At 37.1% G+C, this 25,057-nt stretch overlaps 1 protein-coding gene across 1 annotated transcript in view; it reads right to left on the bottom strand.

Annotated features, from left to right (window-relative positions):
- The window catches only part of IFT74 (intraflagellar transport 74), a 111,134-nt gene that overhangs the window by 37,113 nt on the left and 48,964 nt on the right, over positions 1 to 25,057 (bottom strand). The window contains exons 9-13 of the mRNA XM_049771076.1: positions 22,815 to 22,953; positions 19,551 to 19,613; positions 16,267 to 16,410; positions 14,126 to 14,166; positions 12,398 to 12,477 (exon numbers count right to left, since the gene is read on the bottom strand). Coding sequence (XP_049627033.1) covers positions 12,398 to 12,477; positions 14,126 to 14,166; positions 16,267 to 16,410; positions 19,551 to 19,613; positions 22,815 to 22,953 — 467 coding nt within the window. The remainder of the gene's footprint in view (positions 1 to 12,397; positions 12,478 to 14,125; positions 14,167 to 16,266; positions 16,411 to 19,550; positions 19,614 to 22,814; positions 22,954 to 25,057) is intronic.

Here is a 25,057-nt window from a genome sequence, read left to right as displayed (position 1 = left end):
TTAGACTGGGTAGGCCAGTGCAAGGCAAGGCAAATGACCTACCCACTGTACTATCTCTCTGATTCCTTGACAGGCACATTCTAAAGGTCAATTGTTAAAGTCAGGGTATCATGATTTCAGTGTTGACTATTGTTTGTTTTGATTTTGTTTGGTTTTTGGATCACACCCTGCAGTGCTCAGGGGTTACTCCTGGCTCTACACTCAGAAATCATTCCTGGCAGGCTCGGGGGACCATATGGGATGCTGGGATTCGATCCACTGTCCTTCTGCATGCAAGGCAAAAACCCTACCTCCATGCTATCTCTCCAGCCCCATTGACTGTTGTTTTGATATTTTAAAAATAAAGGAGTTAGGTTGGACCAGAGAGGCCCCATGCAGCAACATACATATGGAAGTGTTACCTCCATTTATGTTCTATTTACCACAGCCACTACATAACATTCATTCACAACAATTGCAAGGTATTCAGATTCTATAAATACAAGGGTCATAAACAACTTAAAAAGAAGTGAGATTATTATGAAATTGGGTGAATGAAAGCATTCAGGAAAGCAGTAGGTAAAGAGCTTACACAGAGTAATTCATTTTGAATTTTAAAAACAGAAATTAACCTATTAAGTGTTCCATCTGTAATATTATGAACAATTGTAAAATCACTTTTTACTTTTTCTCCTCTCAATTTTCTGCATTAGTTAGCACAAGTACCTAAATTATGTCATCCCTGCCTGTCAAACTGATTTATGTTAAACTCTGGCTAATAAAAGTGGCAGGGAGCTAAAAGTTTGGCTGTCTCAGTAAGATCCAAGTGGCTGTTCTACCCACCCTGGCACTTTCTCCCATGACTCCATCCAGTTTCTTGTGCAATGCCCTTTCTCCCAACCCATCCATTCCAGGGTCAACACCAACATAAATATAAACATGACAAACACTGTAAACTGCAAGCTGTAGGCAGCAACCCCTGGGAAACCAGAAACCCCCACAATGAAGTATCAGCAAGAGCTATGAAACAAAACTACTGAAGTAATGAAGAGAGTAGAAGAGATCAAACAGAAATGCTAATGTAAATTTATAATGAACAGGTTGAAGAACAAAAACTACTGAAGGTTTAGGACATCAAAGAAGTAAAGCAAAATATCCATCTTATCTATACACCCTACAGAGAAAGAAATGTAGCTGGAAGAAAAAAAAGTTACAGAAACTCTAACAGGATGTAGAAATGACAGCTGTTTCTTAAAAATCTCACTGCCAATAACCATTTCTGTAACTGCATTTGAAAATCTCCTTTGGAAACTCACAATTTTTATTTCCTCAAACGGAAGGTTTGGAAATACATCTACAATACTATCTGCAAAACATCAATTATTATAGATGCTAGATTATATATATATATATATATATATATATATATATATATATATATATATATATATATATATGTTTTTGGATCACACTCGGCAGCACTCAGGTTCTACTCCTGGTTCTATGCCCAGAAATTTCTCCTGGCAAGCTCGGGGGAACCATATGGGATGTTAGAATTCGAACCACTTCTGCATGCAAGGCAAATGCCCTACCACTGTGCTTTCTCTCCTGCCCCTAGATTATATTTTAATGTTAACTAAATCTTCACTATAGAGATATTCACTATTAAATCTTCACTATATAAATGAATATTCTGCTTGTAAATACATAAATGTACTGAAGAAATAAAATGGTTATTTTTACTAGATAAAGATACTTTGCTTTTGTCAAGTCTATTATGTAAATGTCTAGAAAATTAGCTCCACCTTGTGGATCATGTTAAGACTACAAATCAGACTTTTCAGAATAGTGAGCTGAAAAAAGTCAAATAGACTTCATCTTGATAGCAAAAACTATACAGCTATGATACAGAGTAAACAATATTGTAATAAAGAGATCCAATCTACAACAACTGAAGTTTAAAATGTGCCTGCTCAATATTCTCCAAAGCATTGTACAGATTCAGTGTAGTTCCTATAAGGAGACCCATGATGTTTTCTAAAGAAATAGAACTCCTGAAGTTCAAATGGAATGATAAATTTCCACAAAATAGCTAAAGTAACCCTTTGGGGGAAAATATGGGAAGTAATCACCTTCCTCAATTTCAAACTGTACTACAAAGTGGCAGCAACTGAAACAACATGGTACTATAATAAAGACAAACACTCAGATGAGTGGAATAAAACTGAATATTCAGAGACAGATCCCCAGGTATATAAAGTGTTGCTGCATGTGGCCCAAAGACCAAGATAAAATCAATATTAATAAAATAAAAAGGGTATGAGGAAATAAAAAACATTTTCTGTTCATCCATGTATAGGAAAATTTCATGACTTCATCTCTCCTGACAGCTGCATAATATTCCATTGTGTATATGTACCACAGTTTCATTAGCCAATCATTTGTTGAAGGGCATCTTGGTTGTTTCCAGAGTCTTGCTATGGGAAATAGTGCTGCAATGAATATAGGTGTAAGGAAGGGGTTTTTGTATTGTATTTTTGTGTTCCTAGGGTATATTCCTAGGAGTGGTATAGCTGGATCGTATGGGAGCTCGATTTCCAGTTTTTGGAGGAATCTCCATATCGCTTACCATAAAGGTTGAACTAGACGGCATTCCCACCAGCAGTGGATAAGAGTTCCTTTCTCTCAACATTCCCGCCAACACTGTTTATTCTCATTCTTTGTGATGTGTGCCATTCTCTGTGGTGTGAGATGGTACCTCATAGTTGTTCTAATTTGCATCTCCCTGATGATTAATGATGTGGAGCATTTTTTCATGTATCTTTTGGCCATTTGTATTTCTTCTTTGTGACTGCCTTTTTTTTTATAGAACCACAGATCATGAATAATCTGTTCTAGCTCATATATCTATGTCCTCTAAAAACTGAGAAAAGAAAAAAAAGTGGATGGGACCCAGAGGCCAAGTGGTGTCAGGAGCATTGAATGGAAATAAAAAAAATGGTCAGCTCTAAATACCTAAACCAAAGTTAATGACAATAAAATTAAGAAACCCAAACTATAACAGCTATACACTAGGTGGATCCATACACTAACAGTCCAGGAGACTAAGGGTGGAGGTACAATATGCATTCTGGGAACTATGGTGAAGGGAGGTCAACACTGCTGGTGGGAATGGCCCTAATTCACCTTGACTATGTGATTAAAAGGTACACCTGCCATGAAATGGTGAAGCAGGGTGGAGCACAACACTCCACTTTGCTTTGCGGTCACACATATCTCTAATCCATGAACCCCAAAAACACACGCAATAAAAGCCACACTACAAGCATAACAATGGGGAAACAATGCAGGCCAACAGTGTGCATAGAGAATGAAGATGTCAGCTCTGATGGCCCCAAAATTACCAACCTCATAGTTAGCCTCTCAGACAAGGAATTTAGAGTACTAATATGGAGGATGCTCATTGAACTCAAATAAAGCAGAGATCAAGCTGAATAGAATAACACCAAGATAGAAATCAGAAAACTCCAAAGTGAAATAACAGGACTGAAAAACTCACTAGATTAAATTAAAAACTCAATGGGAAGCCTCTCCAACAAACTAACAACAACTGAGGACAGAATCAGTGAGCTGGAAGATGAGATGCAGAGCAACTCCATATAGTAGAAGAGATTGGAAAAGAACCTTAAAGCAAATAATCAGACAATGGAATACATATTCAAAGAATGTAAACAGATGAAAATAGAAGTCCTGGACAATTTCAACAGAAATGATGAACCATTGGAGTTCCAGTGACCCAGGAAAAAAATCCCCAGGTAAAATCAATACTCAAGGACATCATTACAGAGAACCCCTCCAGTGCTAAAGATGGCATCCAACCAAATCCTGCATGTCCAGAGTAGCAGCTAAAAGAGACCCAAAGAAAAGCACCCCAAGACACATCCTAGTCACAGTGAAAAATCCCAAAGATAGGGACAAAATACTGAAAGCAGCAAGAACAAAAAGGGAAATTACATTCAAAGGAGCATTTTTAAATTTTACAGCAGACCTGTCTCAAGAAACCCTCAAGGCCAGAAAGCAGTGATGGGACATAGTGACAAAAGTCAATGAAATGAATGCTTTGACTAAAATAGTGCACCCAGCCAGACTCATTTTCAGGTTTGAAAGAAGTATACATACCTTCACGGATAAACAGCAGCTCAGAAATTTTACTGACTCAAAACCAGTCTCAAAAGAAAAATTAAAGGTTTTCTTTAAGACAAGACTCATCAACAGACACACCAAACTTCTACCCAAAGATGGCACTAAATCCCATGACAATAATCTCTCTCAACGTCAATGGACTAAATGTACCAGTTAAGAGACACAGTGGCTAAATGGATCAAAAAGCTGAAGCCAACATTTTGTTGCCTACAAGAAATACACATGAATAGTCAGAACATAGACTCAAAAGAAAAGGCTGGAGGAAAATCATCCAAGCAATCATCTTCCTAAAAAAACCTAGAGTAGGGACCAGCGAGGTGGCGCCAGAGGTAAGGTGTCTGCCTTGCAAGCGCTAGCCAAGGAAGGACTGCGGTTTGATTCCCTAGCGTCTCATATGGTCCACCCAAGCCAGAGGCAATTTCTGAGCGCTTAGCCAGGAGTAACCCCTGAGCATCAAATGGGTCTGGCCAAAACAAACAAACAAAAACCTAGAGTAGCCATATTAATATCAGATAAAACAAACTTTAGACTCAGAAAAGATAAAAGGGAGGAATATGTTCATTTCATACTAATCAAAGGATATGTACAGCAGGAAGAAATCACTCTCCTAAACATATATACACCAATAAGGGACCAGAAAAATATTTAATACAATTGTTGACAAATCTGAAAGACGATATCAATAGCAATACAATAATGGTAGAAGACACCAAGACACCGCAACACTGCCCTGTCACCTGTTGATAGGTCAACCAGGCTGAAACCCAACAAGAATATACTAGCTCTGAAAAGAGAGATGAAAGAAAGTGGACTAGTAGATATATATAGGGTACACACACACACACACACACACACACATACACACACACACACACATATATATATATATATATCCCCCAAAAACTGGATACACATTCTTCTCCAATATACATGGGTCATTCTCCAGGATGGACCATTCTGGTCCATAAAACATATCTCAATAAAATCAAGAGGATCAAAATTGTACAGACTACCTTCCAGAACACACGACACTAAAATTAGAAGTGAACTATAAAGGATAACAGAAGAAAAACTTTAAAACCTGGAAATTAAACAGCACACTGCTGAACAACCAGTGGGTCAGAGATGAAATCAAAGAGGAAATCAAAACATTTCTGCAAACATATAACAATGAAGACACAAACTATCAGAATTTTTGGAACACAGCAAACATAGTACCAAGAGGAATATTCATAGCTTTACAAGCGTACATCAGAAAGGATGAAAGGGCCTACATAAATAGCTTAATGACATAGCTTTTAAAATTAGAAAATGATCAATAAAAGGAGCCAAAATAGGTAGACAGAAGGAAATAATAAAGCTTAGAGCAGAAATCAATGAAATGGAAATAGAAAGCAATTCAAAAGATCAATGAAAGCAAAAGTAAGTTTGTTCTTTGGAAAAAAAAACAAGATTGATAAAAACTAACAAAACTCACAAAGAAATGGAGAAAGTGAGAAACTTAATAAATTGGATTAGAAAGGAAAAGGGTGAGATCACTACAGATACAGCAGAGATTCAAAAGGTAATCAGAGACTACTTTGAGAAACTCTATGCCACGAAACACAAGAACCTGGAAGATAGATAAGTCCTTGGATTCCTATAATCTTCTATGGTTAAACCAGGATGATCTAGCATATCTAAGTAGAGCCATCACTATTGAGGAAATTAAAAGAGTAATCAAAAATCTTCCCAAAAACTGGGGCTGGAGAGATAGCCTGGAGGTTAGGCGTCTGCCTTCCATGGTGGTTCAAATGCCGGCATCCCATATGGTCCCCTGTACCTGCCAGGGGTGATTTCTGGGCATAGAGCTAGGAGTAACCCCTGAGCGCTGCTGGGTATGACCCAAAAACCAAAAAAAAAAAAAAAAAAAGGGGGGGGTGGGCCTGAGAGATAGCCTGGAGGTAAGGCGTCTGCTTTCCAAGCGGAAAAACAGTAGTTCAAATCCTGCAGCTCATAAGGTCTCCTGTGCCTGCCAGGGGCGATTTCTGAGCATAGAGCCAGGAGTAACCCCTAAGCGCTGCCGGGTATGACCCAAAAACCAAAAAAAAAAAAAAAAAAAAAATCTTCCCAAAAACAAAAGCCCAGGCCCAGATGGATTCACTAACAAATTCTTTCAAACCTTTCTAATGAAACTATTACTAATCCTTTTCAGGTTTTTTCATGAAACAGAGATGTTGCAAGAAAAGAAAACTACAGACCAATATCCCTAATAAACAAAGATTCAAAGATCCTCAACAAAATTCTGGCAAACAGAAACCAATGTTTCATCAAGAATGTCATACACCATCACAAAGTAGTATGAAAAGAAAATTAAAATTAAAAAAGTGAAAATAGTGTCAGGATCTATCAGGATCTACATAGATCATGAAATAGTAGGTCTGAATTTTATTTGTTAAGCATCTGGGAACTGTGAGGAGTTTTGCATTATGAAACATGGGTTCTAGCTAATGGCCTCATACATACAAGGTATATGCTCTTCTCCCAAGTCACACCCATGGCCCTGGAAAGGCTTTTTGGGGGTGTGTGGGGAAAGTGGAGGGTGAGTCCACACCCTGCAGTTCTCAGGGCTTTCTTCTAGCTCTAATCTTAGGGATCACTCTGGAGGTGATGGGGGTTGGAGGTACATAGGAAATGACCATATATGTTATTGGGATTCAATCTGGGGGATCACAACAAGGCAAGTGCTTTAATCTCTCTACTATCTCTTTAGCCCACGTAAAGGTTATTTTGGAGGGTATTTTTGGGGGGGTGGGTTGGTTTGGCCACACCCAGTGGTACTTAGGACTTACTTCTGGCTCTGTGCTCAGTTTTTTTTAATAAATCTTTATTTAAGCACCATGATTATAAGCATGTTTGTATTTGGGTTTCAGTCATAAACAGAATACCCCCCTTCACCAGTGCAATATTCTCACCACCAATGGCCCCTCCTCCCCCACCTGTCTATATTTGTGACAGGCATTCTACTTCTCTCATTCTTTAACATTGTCATGATAGTTGTTAGTGTAGTTATTTCCCTAATAGCATTCACACACTTTGTGGTGAGCTTCATATTGTGATCCAGTCCTTCCAGCCCTCATCTCTATTGTCTCTGGGCATTATTACAATAATATCCTTCAGCCCTCATCTCTACTGTCTCTGGGCATTATTACAATAATATCCTTAATTTTTCTTAAAACCCATAGATGAGACTATTCTGTGTCTGTCTCTCTTCCTCTGACTTAAAACCCATAGATGAGACTATTCTGTGTCTCTCTCCCTCCCTCTGACTTATTTCATTCAGCACAATAGATTCCATGTACGTCCACATATAGGAAAATTTCATGACTTCATCTCTTCTGAAAGCTGCGTAATATTCCATTATGTATATGTACCACAGTTTCTTTAGCCATTCATCTGTTGAAGGGCATCTTGGTTGTTTCTAGAGTCTGGAAATAATCCAGCTATACCACTCCTAGGGATACACCCTAGGAACACAAAAATACAATACAAAAATCCCTTCCTCACACCTATATTCACTGCAGTGCTATTTATAATAGCCAGACTATGGAAATAACCAAGATGTCCTTCAACAGATAAATGGCTAAATAAACTGTGATATATGTACAATGAAATATTATGCACCCATCAGGAACGATAAAGCATGAAATTTTCCTATACATGGATGTACATGGAATCTATTATGAAATAAGTCAGAGGGAGAGAGATAGGAAATGATGACCAAGATATATAAAGACAACCCACAGACTGCCCACAACTTATCTAAAAAAGTTTTAATATCTAAGGTATATAAAGCACTGGTAGAAGTCTACAAGAAAAAAAAATCCAACCTTAGAAAATGGGATAAGTGATGAACAAGAACTTCCTTAAAGAAGAAATATAAATGCCAAAAAGCATATCTAAAATACTCTATCAATATCATCAGGGAAATGCAAATCAAACACAATAAGCTATTACCTCACACCACAGAATCTAAAATTTATCAAAAAGAGCAACCACAAATGTTGGCAAGGATGCAGGGGAAATTAGGACCTCATTTGCTGTTAGTGGGAATACCAATTAGTCCAGCCTTTCTGGAAGACTATGGACAGTCCTAAAAAAAAAAAACAAAAACAAAAAAAAACAACTAAGAACTAAGCTTCCATATGACCCAGCAATTTCACTCCTGGGAATATAACCCAAAGGTCCACAGCACAATCCAGAAAAGAAATCAGTATTCCTATGTTCATTGCAGCACTATATACAATAAGTAAAATAAGTAGACAACACAAATGACTGGATGAAGAAATCATGATACACAATGAACTATACTACTCAGCGCTAAAGAAAAGATTAAGTCATACAGTTTGCTGCAATCTGAATGGATCTGGAGAATATCATGTTGAATAAAACCAGATGAAGAGGAATAGACACAGAATGATCTCTCACATATGTGGGATATAAAGAAACTTTATATGAGAATATCAAATATTTAATGGTAATAGAAAAAATAGCAGTCTTTAGTATGAAGCTTGCCACTGGCGGATGGATGGAAGAATAATTTAAGGGAGGGAACTGTAGGACAATGGTGGGGTGGAAGTGACTGCCACAATCATATTGGAAGGGGGAAAGAAAAGAAACTGGGGACATTGCTGGAGGGTAGTGGACAGTGATGATGGAACTGATGTTGGAACAATGAATGCCTGAAACTCAACCAAATATTTTTGTAACTTTGTAATTCACAATGATTCAATTAAAAAAATGTGCCTGAGAAGGAGGCATGCTGGGATGTAGGAGGTAACCTGTTGGAGGAAAGTTGACACTAGTGGTGGAATTAGTGTTGGAACATTATATACCTGAAACTCAATTATTAATAACTAAATAAATCACTGTGCCTTAGTATTTTTTAAGTTAGTATAAACTAACTGCCCCTGGGGGCAGGCAGAGGAGGGAAACCTCTCCTATTCAATTTTCAAACTGGAGAGGGAGCTTGCAGTTGGACCCAGCAGAGCGCACATGCCAGGAAAGCCGTTCCTCTGCTTTTCTAGTATGTTAGGGTCGCTGGTCAGACAGCGGGCCGCAGATCTCCTGGGCTGAACACTTGGTCCAGGAGACTGGGACCCCCCCCCCCCACGCCAGACAGGTCTTCATAGCCGGCCCTGGCAACTCGGGCCCTGGGGGGCAGGCGGAGGAGGGAAACCCCTCCCTTATGTATATTCGACCCCCTGTTTTGTTTGCTAGTAATACTATTTTTCAAACCCGCCTTTTTAATGTACTTTTTTAAATGTACTTTTTAAGCATTATCCAAAAACGTTCCTGATACTAGACTGTTCCTAGGAATAGAATCAGGATGCCCAAGATTCTGATAAAACACTCAAATAGACCTTTATTGTATAGTCTTTTATGTATTGCCTCTCCCCTCACCCCTTTGTCTCTCCTACCTCCTCATACCCAAACCCTAAACCATTATCTTCCCCTTATTCAACCCTCCTTATCCCCAATTCCTGATTGGGTAGACACCAAGACTGACCTTCTGCTCCAACACCACCATCCAGCTCCTCATTGAATGACACCCTCTCGGTCCTCAGCTCATGCCTATACAAACAACTACAACCAACACGCCTGTTGACCCATGCTTGGTGGCCCCTCATGCCTCCATTAAACTATGGACTGTTGCATGATACCGGAATTAGCTTCAGCATAACCCCTAGTTCAAGGACAATATAGGGTTCTGTAATGCTGCAAAACATGTCTCAAACTCAACTATCACCTGTTGTCTTCAAATATCCTTGTTTTCTTTCTTTTTTTTTTCTTTTTAAAACATAAAAGGGTCACATGCATCTCTTTTGTATATCTCATATGTATTCCCTTACATCTATAACTTTTCAAATATGCTCATATAGTGACAATTTTGCCCACTAGATTAGTTATTTGATTGTTTGATTTTTCCCCCTATGATATCTGTTTTATAAGCAATACTGGTAGAAGAGTAACTCTGTATAGATTTCATGTTTATACCAAGTAATGGGAAATGTTGGACTTTATTTGTTGGCCCCCAGATGCATCAACAATATCTTGTGGCATTGCTTCTCTTTTGCGTAGGCACATTAAAATGGAAAAATAATACATATGCAAACAAGTTTTTATCTAATAGAGATGGGAACAAAAATTTGGTAATGTAATTAGGCCTTTTACCCTGAACATTGGCATAATGATTTGGCTCAGGTCTCAGAAGAATGGGCATCGCCCACACACACCTGATCTATGGAAACAACCACAACTGTCTTTAACATTCCCAGGATCCAAGCCTCTACCAGAGAAGACCTACCACTGCTTTGGCATTGACTTACTCCAAAGAGTACTCCCAACACCCAGGCGACTCAGCAACAGTCTGCATGCAGGGCAGATCGCTCTGCATTGAATGATATGCTGAAACTAGAGGATGCTCCACATCAGCCTGACATGGACAAAAGAAATGCACAGAATCCAGAGTCTTTAAATATAAAAGTCTGATACCAACTATAGCTAAAGTGTGCAAAACTTTCACCGGGACCTTGAGAATGACTGGAGTTGGATAGACTGGTATGCCTGGAACCCAGAGTCTGTCTTATGCCAATAAACGTCTGGAGTGAGGCCTTTCTGTAATCAGGTCAAGGACTTTTTTCCATTTTCTCCATTTTTCTGGACCTATGCAAACATTGGCGATTGCCACTATCACACCTTTACTATATTTTTTTTACTCTTATTCTTTAAGGAAAAAAAATACAACTTACTGAACTTAAAAACAAATTACTGTAGTAGAGTGCCTGTCTTGAATGCAGGTAGGGGATGGGAAGGGGGGGAGGGAGTAATGTTGCACTGGTGAAGGAGGGTGTTCTGGTTATGACTGTAACCCAAATATGATCATGTTACTTAAATAAAAAAATATATTTAAAAAAAAAAACCGGGGCCGCGTGGTGGAGCTAGAGGTAAGGTGTCTGCCTTGCCACACTAGCCTAGGATGGACCACGGTTCCATCCCCCGGCGTCCCATATGGTCCCCCAAGCCAGGAGCGACTTCTGAGCGCATAGCCAGGAGTAACCCCTGAGCGTTACCGGGTGTGGCCCAAAAAACAAAACAAAACAAAACAAAAAAAAAAGAAAAAACTAAACTAAAACCCATAAATCTATAAGAAGCTTTGGTAATAAAGCACATAATTTTGTTGCTGTATAAAATTTGAATCATGAAAATGTTAAATAAATGTCAATAAAGCATATGCTACTTAACAACAATAACAATGATACCACTAATAATTGTTTCAAGGAATTAATATGCTGTTGGCATTATTTACTCTGATATTCCAGTATTGTCTTTATATTTATGAGAAAAATGTATACTTCATTACACTGCATGTGAGACCAATCCTTCCCGCAGTGGTACCTTAGTGCAGGAGTAAGACCTACATTCAGCATGTATACCCAAAACACACACACACACACACACACACACACACACACACACACACACACACACACACACAAAGCAAGATTTACAAGATGTTTGATGCTTGTGTCTTAGGAGTACAATGTTGCCCACACCATTATGTACACAAAATTGTCAAGGAAATTCATTCTTTCTGAGTTAATATCTGTGGCCCTATAACCACTCTTCCCTTAATTATAAGTTACCATAATTAGTTAATTGCTGACATTGATAGAGCAGAACTGAGAAATCTCTAACAACTTTAAATCATTTATTTTTTTTTTTTGGTTTTTGGTTTTTGGGCCACACCCGTTTGACGCTCAGGGGTTACTCTCCTGGCTATGCGCTCAGAAGTCGCTCCTGGCTTGGGGGACCATATGGGACACCGGGGGATCGAACCGCGGTCCGTCCTAGGCTAGCGCTGGCAAGGCAGACACCTTACCTTTAGTGCCACCGCCCGGCCCCTAAATCATTTATTTAAAATTTTTATTTACTTTATTAAAATGTTTTAATAGTAGAACATTATTTTGTAAATTTATAACCATTTTATGTTATTTCAAGTCTTCAACCAAGTAAAATAATGTTATAAAATTACTTATAACCTTAATATTTGTGTTTGCATTCATCTCTCTCTCTCTATCTCTATCTCTCTCTTTCCCCTTGCTCCAGACCCACTTTCCCTGGATTTGGGGCCATTACAATCTCTTAATTTACATAAATACCACAAAAAATTTACCTTGATGTCCTTCTAAATCCATGTCAAGTTGTCTGATGTCTTCACTAAAATGATGAATTTTTTCTCTTATGTCTGATAATCTATTGAAAATATTATTTTTAACAAATTAATTTAAAAATCAAATATTCAATTAAAATAGTTGATGATGTTAGGAAGTCTAAAATCTTTTTAAAATACATATCCTATTCTGAAGATACTAAAATGAATTAAAAGAGAAAAGAAATCTTTTTTTTTTTTTTTTTTTTTGGTTTTTGGGTCACACTGGCAATGCTTAGGGGTTACTCCTGGCTCGATGCTTAGAAATCGCTCCTGGCAGGCTCAGGGGACCATATGGTATGCTGGGATTCAAACAACTGACCTTCTGCATGCAAGGCAAATGCCCTACCTCCATGCTATCTCTCTGGCTCCAAGAGAAAAATATTTTATATACTTTTAAAATTACTTCCATTTGGTGTAAATATATTCTCAGACTGTAAGTTTGTCTACTTTCAACAGCAAACCCTTTCTTTGAACATGATTTACAATAATAAGCAAATAAATCTTCAGCAACATTCATTTTGCAGCTTTATATAAACTAATTACGTTGAAAAATTTAGTCTTAAAAATCAGAAAAGTTACCCTTACTAGATAATTAACTTGTTAAAATTATACTCATTAGGAAGCTATAGGGCTGGAGTAATAGCAGAGTGGTAGGGCATTTGCCTTGTATGCAGCCAACCCTGAACAGACCCTGGTATCCCGAGTCTGCCAGGAGCGATTTCTGAGCACAGAGCCAGGAGTAATCCCTGAGCACCTCCATGTGTGACCCAAAAATCAAGAAAAGTAAGTCATTACAAAGCTATAGTAATTAAAATAGTGTGATATTATAATTAGAACAGACATGTATAGCAACGGAATGGGACTGCTTAATTCGGAAATAAAATACTGTATCTTTTTACAATGTTTATACAGAGGTACCAAATAATTAAATAAAGAAAATATTAATATTTATTGAAAAATATTTTAACAAATGGTGAAGGGACTATTCATTAAACATAAAAAAGAGAGAAATTGGAATTCTACATATCATAAAGTTGCTTAAAATAGATTATAGATCTAAATATAGAGCATAAGATTCTTAAAGGCATAACATCCATGACATTAGAATAAGACATTTTTTTCAGACAAGAAAATCACTAATAATAAAAATATAGATATGATTGATGTAAGCAAGACTCAAAATTTCTGTGCTTCAAAGAACACTGTGAAGAAAGTGAAAAGATGAATGGGGAGATGGATCAAAGGATGAGAGCTCAAGTGCTGCATGTTAGAGCCTTAGGTTTGGTACCCAAAGTACCAGAGGAAGCATCGACAAGCACTGCATTAGAAATAATACTCCCAAGCACTGAGCATGCTGAAGCCCCAAGTTTGAACGCTGGCACCATAAGAGCCACCCCATGCTAAAGGCATCCCTGAATACCAAGCTAAAACATCTGAGTAATCCAAGCAATGCAAGGTCTGGCCCAGAAAACAAAAACAAAAAGCTTCCCCCACAAAATACAGAAAAAAAAGCCCCACAACTACTCTATGTTGCAGTATAGTACAAGTTACCATTAAGAACTTAAACATTTAAGAAATATTTAAAGTTGTGAATGAGATTGCAAGTTGAACGGTTATTTTTAGTGTGATCTATTAAAAATTAAAATATGATAAATGAATATTAAAATGCCCTAATATAAATCTACTTACTGTCTGTCCATGCTGGCTATTTCTTGATTATCTTCTTTGACCTATAAAAACAAAAAATAGTACTTAAGGAAGCATTTTCCAACTACTGGTCTGAGGACCCTGTGTAGGTCCATAAGTGTAGGAAAGTGGACAAAACTGGCTTAAGAAAAAAAAAAAAAAAAACAAGAAAAAAAGAGTACTGATCTGCAGTCTAGGTTATAACTGCTGGTTTGTAGACAGTATTCATGACAGATGTCATGAATTTGGAGGTTGAAGAATGATAATTTATAAGATATCTCATTGTTAACATTATCTTAAAGAAAATATTCTATTTAGAGATGTTTTTTCTTCTTTATAGGAAAGGTAGTCATTGGAATATCCATTCCTATCCATATGACATCACCAAGTTAATACAATTTCACATTGGAATTAGGTTATATAAACATCTAGAATTTGAGAAAGAAACTTGTACTATACCTCTCCCCACCCCATTATACATGAATATGTAAAAACATAAGGCAGAATTAAAAGATTTAGCATTACTTATAACATTAGTATTTCAGATAAACAGTGACTTTTAGGCTATGTATATTCCATGCAATATCTAAAGTATAATTATCCTTATGTATACATTTATTCTAAAGGCTACTCATTGCTTAATTGAAATTCAAATTTGACTAGTTTTCTGTACTTTATATAATAGTAGCTTCCCTCTTTTGCCTCCAGTCACCTCTTTACTACTAAAGTTCTAGATTTTTAATGTCTTTCTAAAAATGACTCTATACATAAATATTCCTAATATACTTCTAATCCATTTAAGGTGAGTCCTATCTATAGACTCATGACAAGAGCTATTCTAAGGATACTATAGTTAGTATGTCAGGATAAACATTAGGTTAATTATAACTAGAAAGTCAGGGGCCAGAGTGGTGGCATAAGCAGTAGGGTGTTTGCCTTGCATGTGCTAACCTAGGATGGACCAAATGGACCATGGTTCAATCCTTCAGCATCCCATATAGTTCCCTAAGCCAGGATTGACTTCTGAGTGCAGAGCCAGGAGTAACCACTGAGCATCACCAGGTGTGACCCAAAACCCCAAAACCATGAAAGTCATGCTTCGAATAGTAAGAAACTACTGAATAAAAAGTCATATGATCTTTGACATACTGTGATTTCATAGGCCATTTCAATCATATTAATTTCACAGGGGCATTGATAATAAGAATCACAAGTCACTAGACTTCATTTTCTATATCTGAGATCCAAATCAATAATGAAACAAATCTTAAATAAGACTAATTAATGACCAATAGTGTTTCAAGGTTTTCCTAAAATAATTTAAAACAAGGGACCTGGAGGGGTTAAGAATCCAAAACATGGAATCTATTATGCTGAGTGAAATAAGTCAGAGAGAGAGAAAAATGCGGAATAGTCTCACTCATATATGGGTTTTAAGAAAAATGAAAGACATTCTTGCAATAACAATTTTCAGACACAAAAGAGAAAAGAGCTGGAAGTTACAGCTCACTTCATGAAGCTCACCACAAAGAGTGATGAGTGCAGTTAGAGAAATAACTACATCTTGAACTATCCTAATAATGAGAATGTATGAGGGAAATAGAAAGCCTGTCTAGAGTACAGGCGGGGGTTGGGTGGGGAGGAGGGAGATTTGGGACATTGGTGATGGGAATGTTGCACTGGTGATGGGTGGTGTTCTTTACTTGACTGAAACCCAAACACAATCATGTATGTAGTCAAGGATTTTAAATAAAATATGAAAAAAAAGAATCCAAAACAAGGGTTAAGAAGTTTGCCTAGATGCAGCTGATCCCAGACAATACTAGTATGTTTATGGTCTTCTGAGTACCACTAGTTGTAGTGCCCAAAAGTCCCCAGAAACCCCCCAATAAAATCCCCATAAAATAGGTAAACATAGTCAAATGTACATGATGATCAGGTTAGGAGAGTTAAATAAGAAATAATTAGCATAAAAAACTAGATTTTTGGGGCACGTGGTTCATATTAATTTAGCTAATAACTTCCACTGTTTTGCAGACAAAAAACTTATACTGACTTTCTGATTACTTTATATGCCTTAAGTAAAACAAATCAATATATCTACCAGGTCCTGACATTTTAAAAATACATATTATTTTTCTTACCTGCTTAAGTAATCTTTCTCTCTCTTCTTTTGGTGATAACATGTTTTTGTCTTCTTCAATCATTTGGTCTCGATGGGATTCCAATCCATCAAGTTTTTCATACAACAATACAGCATCTTGTTTTACTTGGGAGTGTGCTATTTCCTGAAAAGAATAAAAATTTTTATTTTTTTTTATTTTTTTATTTTTATTTTTTTTTGGTTTTTGGGTCACACCCAGCAGTGCTCAGGGGTTATTCCTGGCTCCAGGCTCAGAAATTGCTCCTGGCAGGCACGGGGGACCATATGGGACGCCGGGATTCGAACCGATGACCTCCTGCATGAAAGGCAAACGCCTTACCTCCATGCTATCTCTCCGGCCCCTAGAATAAAAATTTTTAAAAAAGAAAAATTTCACCAGTATTTTATCAAAAAATAATCTTAAATAGGGTTCTGTTTATAAGAATAAGGAAAAAAATTTAAACATTAACATCCTTAAATAGAGATATTAAATATCTATAGTATGTATTAATGCTACAAAATAATTTTTTGTTTGATTGTTTCATTTTAGGTGACACCTGGCAGCACTCAGGGGTCACTTCTGAATCTGCACTCAGAAATCACTCCCCGGGGCCGGGAAGGTGGTGCTAGAGGTAAGGTGTCTGCCTTGCAAGCGCTAGTGTAGGACAGACTGCGGTTCAATCCCCGGCGTCCCATATGGCCCTCCCCAAGCCAGGGGCGATTTCTGAGCGCATAGCCAGGAGTAACCCCTGAGCGTCAAAAGGGTGTGGCCCAAAAACCAAAAAAAAAAAAAAAAAAGAAACCACTCCTGGCAGACTCAGGACCTATGAAATGCTGAGGATCAAATAATACCCTACCTGTTGTTGCTCCGACCCCATAAAACACATTTCATTTATTTATTTATTTTTTTTGTCCTGTATTCAAATTTGCTTAGGGATTTTTCCTGGCTCAGCCACTCAGGTATCACTTGGCTAGGGGAACCAAATGCACTCCTAGGGATTAAACCCAGGCCAGCCACCTGCAATGCAAGCCATCTTATCCAAAGTACTATCTCTCTGGTCCCACAACACTTTTTTTTTCTTTTTTGGTTTTTGGGCCACACCCAGTAACACTTAGGGTTTTTCTCCTGACTTTGCACTAAGAAATAAATCCACGTAGAAATGAGGGATCATATGGAATGCTGGAGATTTGTTGACTGCTTGCAAGCCCTACCCACTGGGCTATCACTGCAGCCAAAAAAAGCACATTTCTAAACTGAAATTTTAAAAAACCATATAGTTAGTAGAGTGGATATAGAGTTTGCCTTGCATACAGATGACACAGGTTAGATCTTGAAAGCTGTCAAGCATGATCCTGAGTGCAGTATCAGGAATAAACACTGAAAACTGCTAAATGTGGTCCCAAACAAAACAAAATAATTCCATGTATTAATTTTGTAAGCTACATTCACAGAGGAAATGGTAGCCTTTGGTTTTGGTGGGTTGTAGTGGGGGGTGGGCTATACCTGATTGTGCTCAAGAGATAGTACTAGTAGTGCTTGGGGAATAACATGCATTGTTGGGATTGAACCAGGGTCAGTCAGTATCATGATTGCATAAAAAGCAAGCCTAGTATAACTCCATACAGTTTTATCCATGTTGTCAAATAGCAAGATAACAAGATTCCATTGTGTACATATAATTCACAATTTCTTCACCCAGTCATCCATATCCTGGCTATTATAAATAGAATTGCAATGAACATGAGTGTGTGTAATATATATACATTTACATATATGTGTGCATACATATAATTATTGTATATGATATCTTTTGAATTCTTGACAAAGAGCTAAAAGTGGAATGAATATAAAGAATTGTGATTTAAAAAAAATTTTTTTTTTGATTTTTGTTTTTGGGTCAAAACCAGCGTTGCTCAGGGGTTACTCCTGGCTGTCTGCTCAGAAATAGCTCCTGGCAGGCACGGGGGACCATATGGGACACTGGGATTCGAACCAACCACCTTTGGTCCTGGATCAGCTGCTTGCAAGGCAAACGCCGCTGTGCTATCTCTCCGAGCCCTGTGATTTAAAAACTTTTGATAGTAGTTGATTTTTCATCATATAATATTTCAACATCAATCTCCACCACCAATATTCCTATACTCTGTCATCTCCTAGCCCTCAATTATCCTCCCCATCCCCTGTCTACCACCTTGGTGATCATATTACAAAATTTATTGGTTGAAGCTTAAATGTCTTGTTTTCAGTGTTGTTGAGACTGTGCTTTGGATATATAGCTATACTACTCTACCACATCACCAATATAACAAAAGCCCTGACTCCTTCCTCCATTGCTTCCCTTTCTCATCTTCTTCCTTCCTGACTTAATTTCATTTCTTCTCTATTTTTCTCCTCCCTCTTAAGCTCTGGGATCAAGTGTGATCTATGTATTCCACTTTATTACAGGTAATGACCAATTCTCAATGTGTTCATTGACCATGTGTATGTTTTCAATGAAGACTCATCTATTTGGCCTTTTTGCCTTTTTGAAATAGGAAATTTTGTATTTTTAATTGTTGTGTTTTATATATTTTGAATATTAGCTCTTTGTTTGATGTATGAATACTCATCCCATTTAATAAAATGTCTCTGTGTTTTAATGACTGCTTACTTTGTGATTTCAGTTTTTAGTTTGATAGTCCATTTATTTTATTATTGGTTTACTTTAGAGCTGAACTGCCAATGGCATCACAGAAATCAATATCATGAAATGGACTATTGCCTGTGATTATTTAATATATTTTATGGATTAAAATATTATATCTTAAAGTTTTTTCTGGTAAAAGTTTTTTACCTCCTTTTTAACTTTGTTCTTAGGTTTTACCCCCTCTAAATAAGCTTAGAGAAATTAGTTAAATGGAAAAGATAATTTCATTGATTTCATTCAGATGAGACATAAAAATAAATCAAAAGAATGAACTAAAATAAAATTACCATTGTAATTACTTACCATTACTGTAAGAAAATAAAATTACCATTGGATTTTTCATGTCATAATTTCTTTTGTTCACAGTAAGTACTCAATTTAGTTTCTCACTAAAACAGGATATCTGTAGTTATAAATGGGAAAATCTAGTATAGTGATATTTATAACCTCTAAGTAAACAAACATTTAATAATTTCCACTAATAATGGGACCAGAGCAATAGCACAGTTTGTAGGACTTCTTTTTTTGCCTTGCATGCTGTCAACCTAAGTTTAATCACCAGTTTCCCATATGGCCCCTTATTTGATTTTATACTTACAGATTCCATGCTCTCTTTTTTCATATTTAGTGAATCTAGTTGTTGCTGAAGTGTGTCTAATTCCTAAGAAAAGAAATAGTACCATGAATTCAAGTTAAAACTGTTTCTCTGCTTTATAAAATTTTAAATATAAGGGGCCGGGAAGGTGGCGCTAGAGATAAGGTGTCTGCCTTGTAAGCGCTACCAAGGAACGGACCTCGGTTCGATCCCCCGGTGTCCCATATGGTCCCCCCAAGCCAGGGGCGATTTCTGAGCACATAGCCAGGAGTAACCCCTGAGCGTCAAACGGGTGTGGCCCAAAAACCAAAAAAAAAAAAAAATTTTAAATATAAATGTGACAAAATAAAACCATCTTTTACACACATCTTCAAATCATTCTTGGCAATTTAAATGGTATTTATGAACATTACTTATTTTCTCCAATTTCTTTTGTATCCCTAAAATTACTTCCATGATCTACCCATTAAAATACACTGAGAAAAAAAATACACTGAGAAAAGAAAAAAAATTAAAAATATACCCAGTGTACCTTGATTCAATCAATTCCTAGCACTGCACATGGTCCTCATAACTACCAGAAGTAAACCCTGAGTATCATCAGGTATGGTCTCAAAACTAAATGAAAACAAAATAAACTTTAAAAAATTATAAGAATTCAAGGACGGGGCCGGGCGGTGGCGTTAAAGGTAAGGTGCCTGCCTTGCCTGTGCTAGCCTTGGACTGACCACGGTTCGATCCCCCGGTGTCCCATATGGTCCCCCAAGCCAGGAGCAACTTCTGAACACATAGCCAGGAGTAACCCCTGAGCATTACCGGGTGTGGCCCAAAAAAAAAAAAAAAAAAAAAGAATTCAAGGACATGGTTGAATTGTACTTGTGTCTGCCTTGCTTGTGTGAGGTCCTGGATTAGAACCCAGACACACAAACCCACACAGCTGCCCACAAACAACACACATAAATACATTATGAACTTGTCAAAATTAGTCAGATATTTTCACAGTAAGTGCTGTTTTCTAGGCATTAAAGATTATAGGCTTTCAAATTAAAGTCATTTAAAATTATGATTCTTAAGTCTGATTTCTTTTAGGTTTCTGGGCCACACTCATCAGTGCTTAGAGGTTACTCCTAGTTCTGCATTCAGGAATTACTCCTGGAAGCACTTTGGAATTCTAGGGATCAAATCCTGGTTGGCCATATACAAGGCAAATGTTCTACCTGCTTGCTTCAATCCCCATAAGTTTGATTTTTTTTTAAGCCATGCTTTCATATCATTTGTCTAAGTTCTTTTAGAACCAAGAACTGAATGCACTTATATGGCTCACTCTTAGGGATAAGGCCTTTAACTTGATTATTCAGTTAAAGCCTTAATGTAAGAAAAATTACATTTTTCTATACTTTTAAAAAGTATTTCCTATACTTTTGAAAAGTGACCCATTTCATAAACCTTGTCTAAAATTAAATTTTACATTAAATTGCTAAATAGACAATACCCAAGAAACCAAAACTACAAGTATCACTGACATATCTGAGGATTCATTCCATTTAATTATTTGGTTAAGGGTTATCTGGATATAAAAGAAACTACCCTGGGGCCGGAGCAGTGGTGCAGCAGTAGGGCATTTACCTTTTACCAAGGTTTGATTCCTCCTGGCGTCCCATATGGTCCCCCAAGACAGGAGTAACCCCCCGGGTGTGGCACTAAAAACAAACAAACGGGCCAGAGCCAGAGAACAGCGGGTAGGGCGCTTGCCTTGCCCGCGCTCTACCTGAGTTTGGTCACTGGCATCCCACATGGACCCCACCCCCACCCCACCCCCCAAGCATGCCAGGAAGGCGTCCTGAGCAAAGCTAGGAATAGCCCCTGAGCATAGCCGGGTGTGGTTAAAAAAAAAGACAAAAACAAACAAACAAACAAAATAAACAAAAAAAATCCCCTAAAACACTACAAATATTAAATGAACTTTGGAAAAAATCTCAATGATAAATAATAATAAGTATCCAAATATTTCATTAAACACCATGATTGGGAGTAACAGCTGCTCAAATCAAATCCAGTCAAAGGTCTATTGCTTATAAAATAAGAAAATAAAAGGCACTAATATCTGAGATCTTTACATGCTACCACTAAATGCACGTTAAAAATAAGAGGTTTTGGGGCCGGGCGGTGGCGCTAAAGGTAAGGTGCCTGCCTTGCCTGCGCTAGCCTTGGACGGACCTCGGTTCCATCCCCCGGTGTCCCATATGGTCCCCCAAGCCAGGAGCAACTTCTGAGTGCATAGCCAGGAGTAACCCCTGAGCGTTACTGGGTGTGGCCCAAAAACCAAAAAAAAAAAAATAAATAAATAAGAGGTTTTGTTGTGATTTTGTATGTAAAAATAAAGGATGCATAAATTGAACATATAGTACAAAAGCAGCTAGGACATTATGCACTATAAGATGAAGTTTCTGGGGCCAAGGTATAGTAACATTCAGAAGCAAGAATGTCTATCTGCCAGTTAAGCATTTGATCAGAGGCACCATTTCACATGCTGTGTATGATCACCAGCATACTTGATCATCATTCAAGTATCTTGAAGACTTAGAATCACAATAAAGTCTCTGATTACATATCTTAATCAAGTCTGTGAATACAGCAACTAAAAGCATGTAACCCTGTTAAGCAGGGAAACTGTTTAAATCCCAAAGCTAAATTGTTGCCAGTGAAGCATCACAGTCAAGCATATGAGCAGAACAAGTGTGTCATTTCCAGACATCACAACAAAATTAAAGGTAAAAAAAAAAAAAAAAAAAGAGAAATGGATTAAAAAAAAAAAGAAAAAAAAGAAGTGCTTCCCAAATTTAAATGTTCAAAGGAATCATCTATGGACCTTATTACAATGAAGATTCTGAGAGCAGGCTGGAAAGACAGTACAAAAGTTGAGACACTTGCCTTGATGTAGTCTACTGATGGAACACCCTGAGCATTGCTAGGTGTGGCACTGGAAACTCCCGAGCTCTGCTGTGAGGTCTGGAGAATCCCTGACACCAGCACCACAGACCTGAGCAACACTGCAGCCTCCTGTCCTTGCACTGAACTGCCTTACCGGCCAAAATTACCAAGCGGAGTGTCCTGAGCACTAGATTGAAGGTGCCCCCACCCAAATAAAAATAAAAGAAATATTTGAACAAGTCTAGTTATGCTCTTTATGAATGCTGATGCTGCCCAGCTTTAAATCAGGCTTTTAAAAGCAAAAATGTTAATTATGAGAGTATCATTTTGTATTACCTGTAATAATTTTTCATTTGTGGTTTTCATTTCCATGTATTTCAGTTGTTGTTCAGGTGGCATATTCTTTATAATGCAGTCTGCTGCTTGCATTTTTTGTTCAATTTCTTCTTCAACACCTCTAATTTGTTTTTCTTTTCTGAAATCAAAGATATGCCATATTCTTGATTATATTGAAAGAAAAATTAATTTTACTAAGACCATCATCTAAAATTAATTGCAAACTTAAAAAAAAGTTAACAGTAGTTTTTAATGATAAAATCCTTATTGTTGTATAAAAACATTCTATTTGACCTGTCCAAAATTTTGGCACCCTCAGTACAAATTGATTTTTTGTGTTTCTCTTTTCAACCTCCAAACCTCCAATTTCCTTAATCTCAATTTTGCTTCACTTTCTTACAAGAAAAGTCGAGTACTGTCAGAGAAAATCTTAAGAGATTTCCATAAATTAGTTATCTTTAACTTGTTATTGTCATCTTTTGGTGATAAATAAGATTTTACAACAGTGGTTTAAATATCCTTAAGCTATAGAATTCTTTAGCTAAATGAAATCTTATATGAAAATTTACTTTGTAAATCTTATAAAGTAACACAACTCTGACTTACATAGTGAGTCAAGAGACCTGAAGTAAAATTGGATTTAAAATTAATCAGAGTCCAATATGTAATTTTATGCTAGAGCTTAAGATCCCAGGGTCCGGAGAGATAGCACAGCGGCGTTTGCCTTGCAAGCAGCTGATCCAGGACCAAAGGAGGTTGGTTCGAATCCCGGTGTCCCATATGGTCCCCTGTGCCTTCCAGGAGCTATTTCAGAGTAGACAGCCAGGAGTAACCCTGAGCAACGCTGGGTGTGCCCCCCCCCCAAAAAAAAAAAAAAAAAGATCCCAAGGAGAACTCTCAGTTTACATGGTGTCAGACCCTGATTTTATCCGTGATACCACATATAGTCCCCTGAACACTGTTAGAAGTGATTCTTGAGAGCCAGGAGTAAGCCCTGAGCAAACTGGAAAGAGATCATTGGGGAATGCAAAAAAGAAAAAGAATTTAACTTTAAAGTAATATACGTTGCTTAATTTCCCTTTTGCTGATTTAACATACTGACAATGTATTTAAGATCTATGGCTCACACTTGTGATTTATTTTATTAATACTGATTTCAATAGTGGTGTCAACATGTTAAATTGGTATTCCACAAATTATCAAAAGTAAAAGTTAATTTCCCTTAGCATTGTAAAATAGGTAATTTCTCTAAGAACATAACATTAAAAAGCCAGAACATAAGAAGTTAATCATATATAATTTGTATACATGAGACCTCAGCTGTATATCTGGCACTACATGCCAGATACTATTAGGAGGGATCCCTAAGCACAGAACCAGTAGGGGCTTGCTTGAGAATAAAATTCTCTGGGGCCGAAGTGATAGGGTGCTTGCCTTGCATGCGCTCGACCTGAGTTCGGTCACTGGCATCCCACATGGCCCCCTGAGCCTGCCAGGAAGGCATACTGAGCAAAAGCTAGGAGTAGCCCCTGAGCATCGCCCGGTGTGGTTAAAAAAAAAGACAGAAAGAGAGAGAGAAAGAGAGAGAGAGAGAGAGAGAGAATAAAATTCTCAGTCCCAAATAAAACTTTTTGATTTTCATATATAATATATTGCTATTTTCTTATACATAGTTTCCACAATGACTAACCAAAACCTATAGATACACATATATAATATATCAACCTATAGATACACATATATATTATGTATCTTTCATATGCTATATACCCATACTTTGCTACTAGAATAAATCTAAACTCAGAAATTTTACTCATACATTATGAAATAAATATAAATTACTTGTAATTTAAAATGTAAATTAAAACTCGAAATTTCAATTATATTGTTCAACTGTTAGAGTAATGTCTTTATTCTGAAATGTAATCCTTAATAGAAAATGTATCTGGTAATGCTACCATGAATAAATGGGCTTATAGAACTTTCAAAAAAAAATTCCTTTTTAATCTGTTTCACAGATTAAAGATCCTGAGCCCCAGAGTAATAGTGTTAAACTTATTAGAAATTCACAAATATTCAATCATACAAATGAATGTTAGCCATATTTTGACTTCGTGTGTTTACTACAGCTAGATGGGAACTAAATGAGTACTGTATTCCACTTTATAGAAAAGAAATTACAATATAAAAAAGGTAATTGATATTTTTTAAGTCATGAAATAAATGGCCAGTGTCATTTCTTT

The sequence above is a fragment of the Suncus etruscus genome, chromosome 1, assembly GCF_024139225.1.
Source record: "Suncus etruscus isolate mSunEtr1 chromosome 1, mSunEtr1.pri.cur, whole genome shotgun sequence".
Lineage (NCBI taxonomy): Eukaryota > Metazoa > Chordata > Mammalia > Eulipotyphla > Soricidae > Suncus > Suncus etruscus.
Note: the sequence above shows the minus strand (reverse complement) of the source record. Positions and strands in the feature narration are given on the sequence as shown.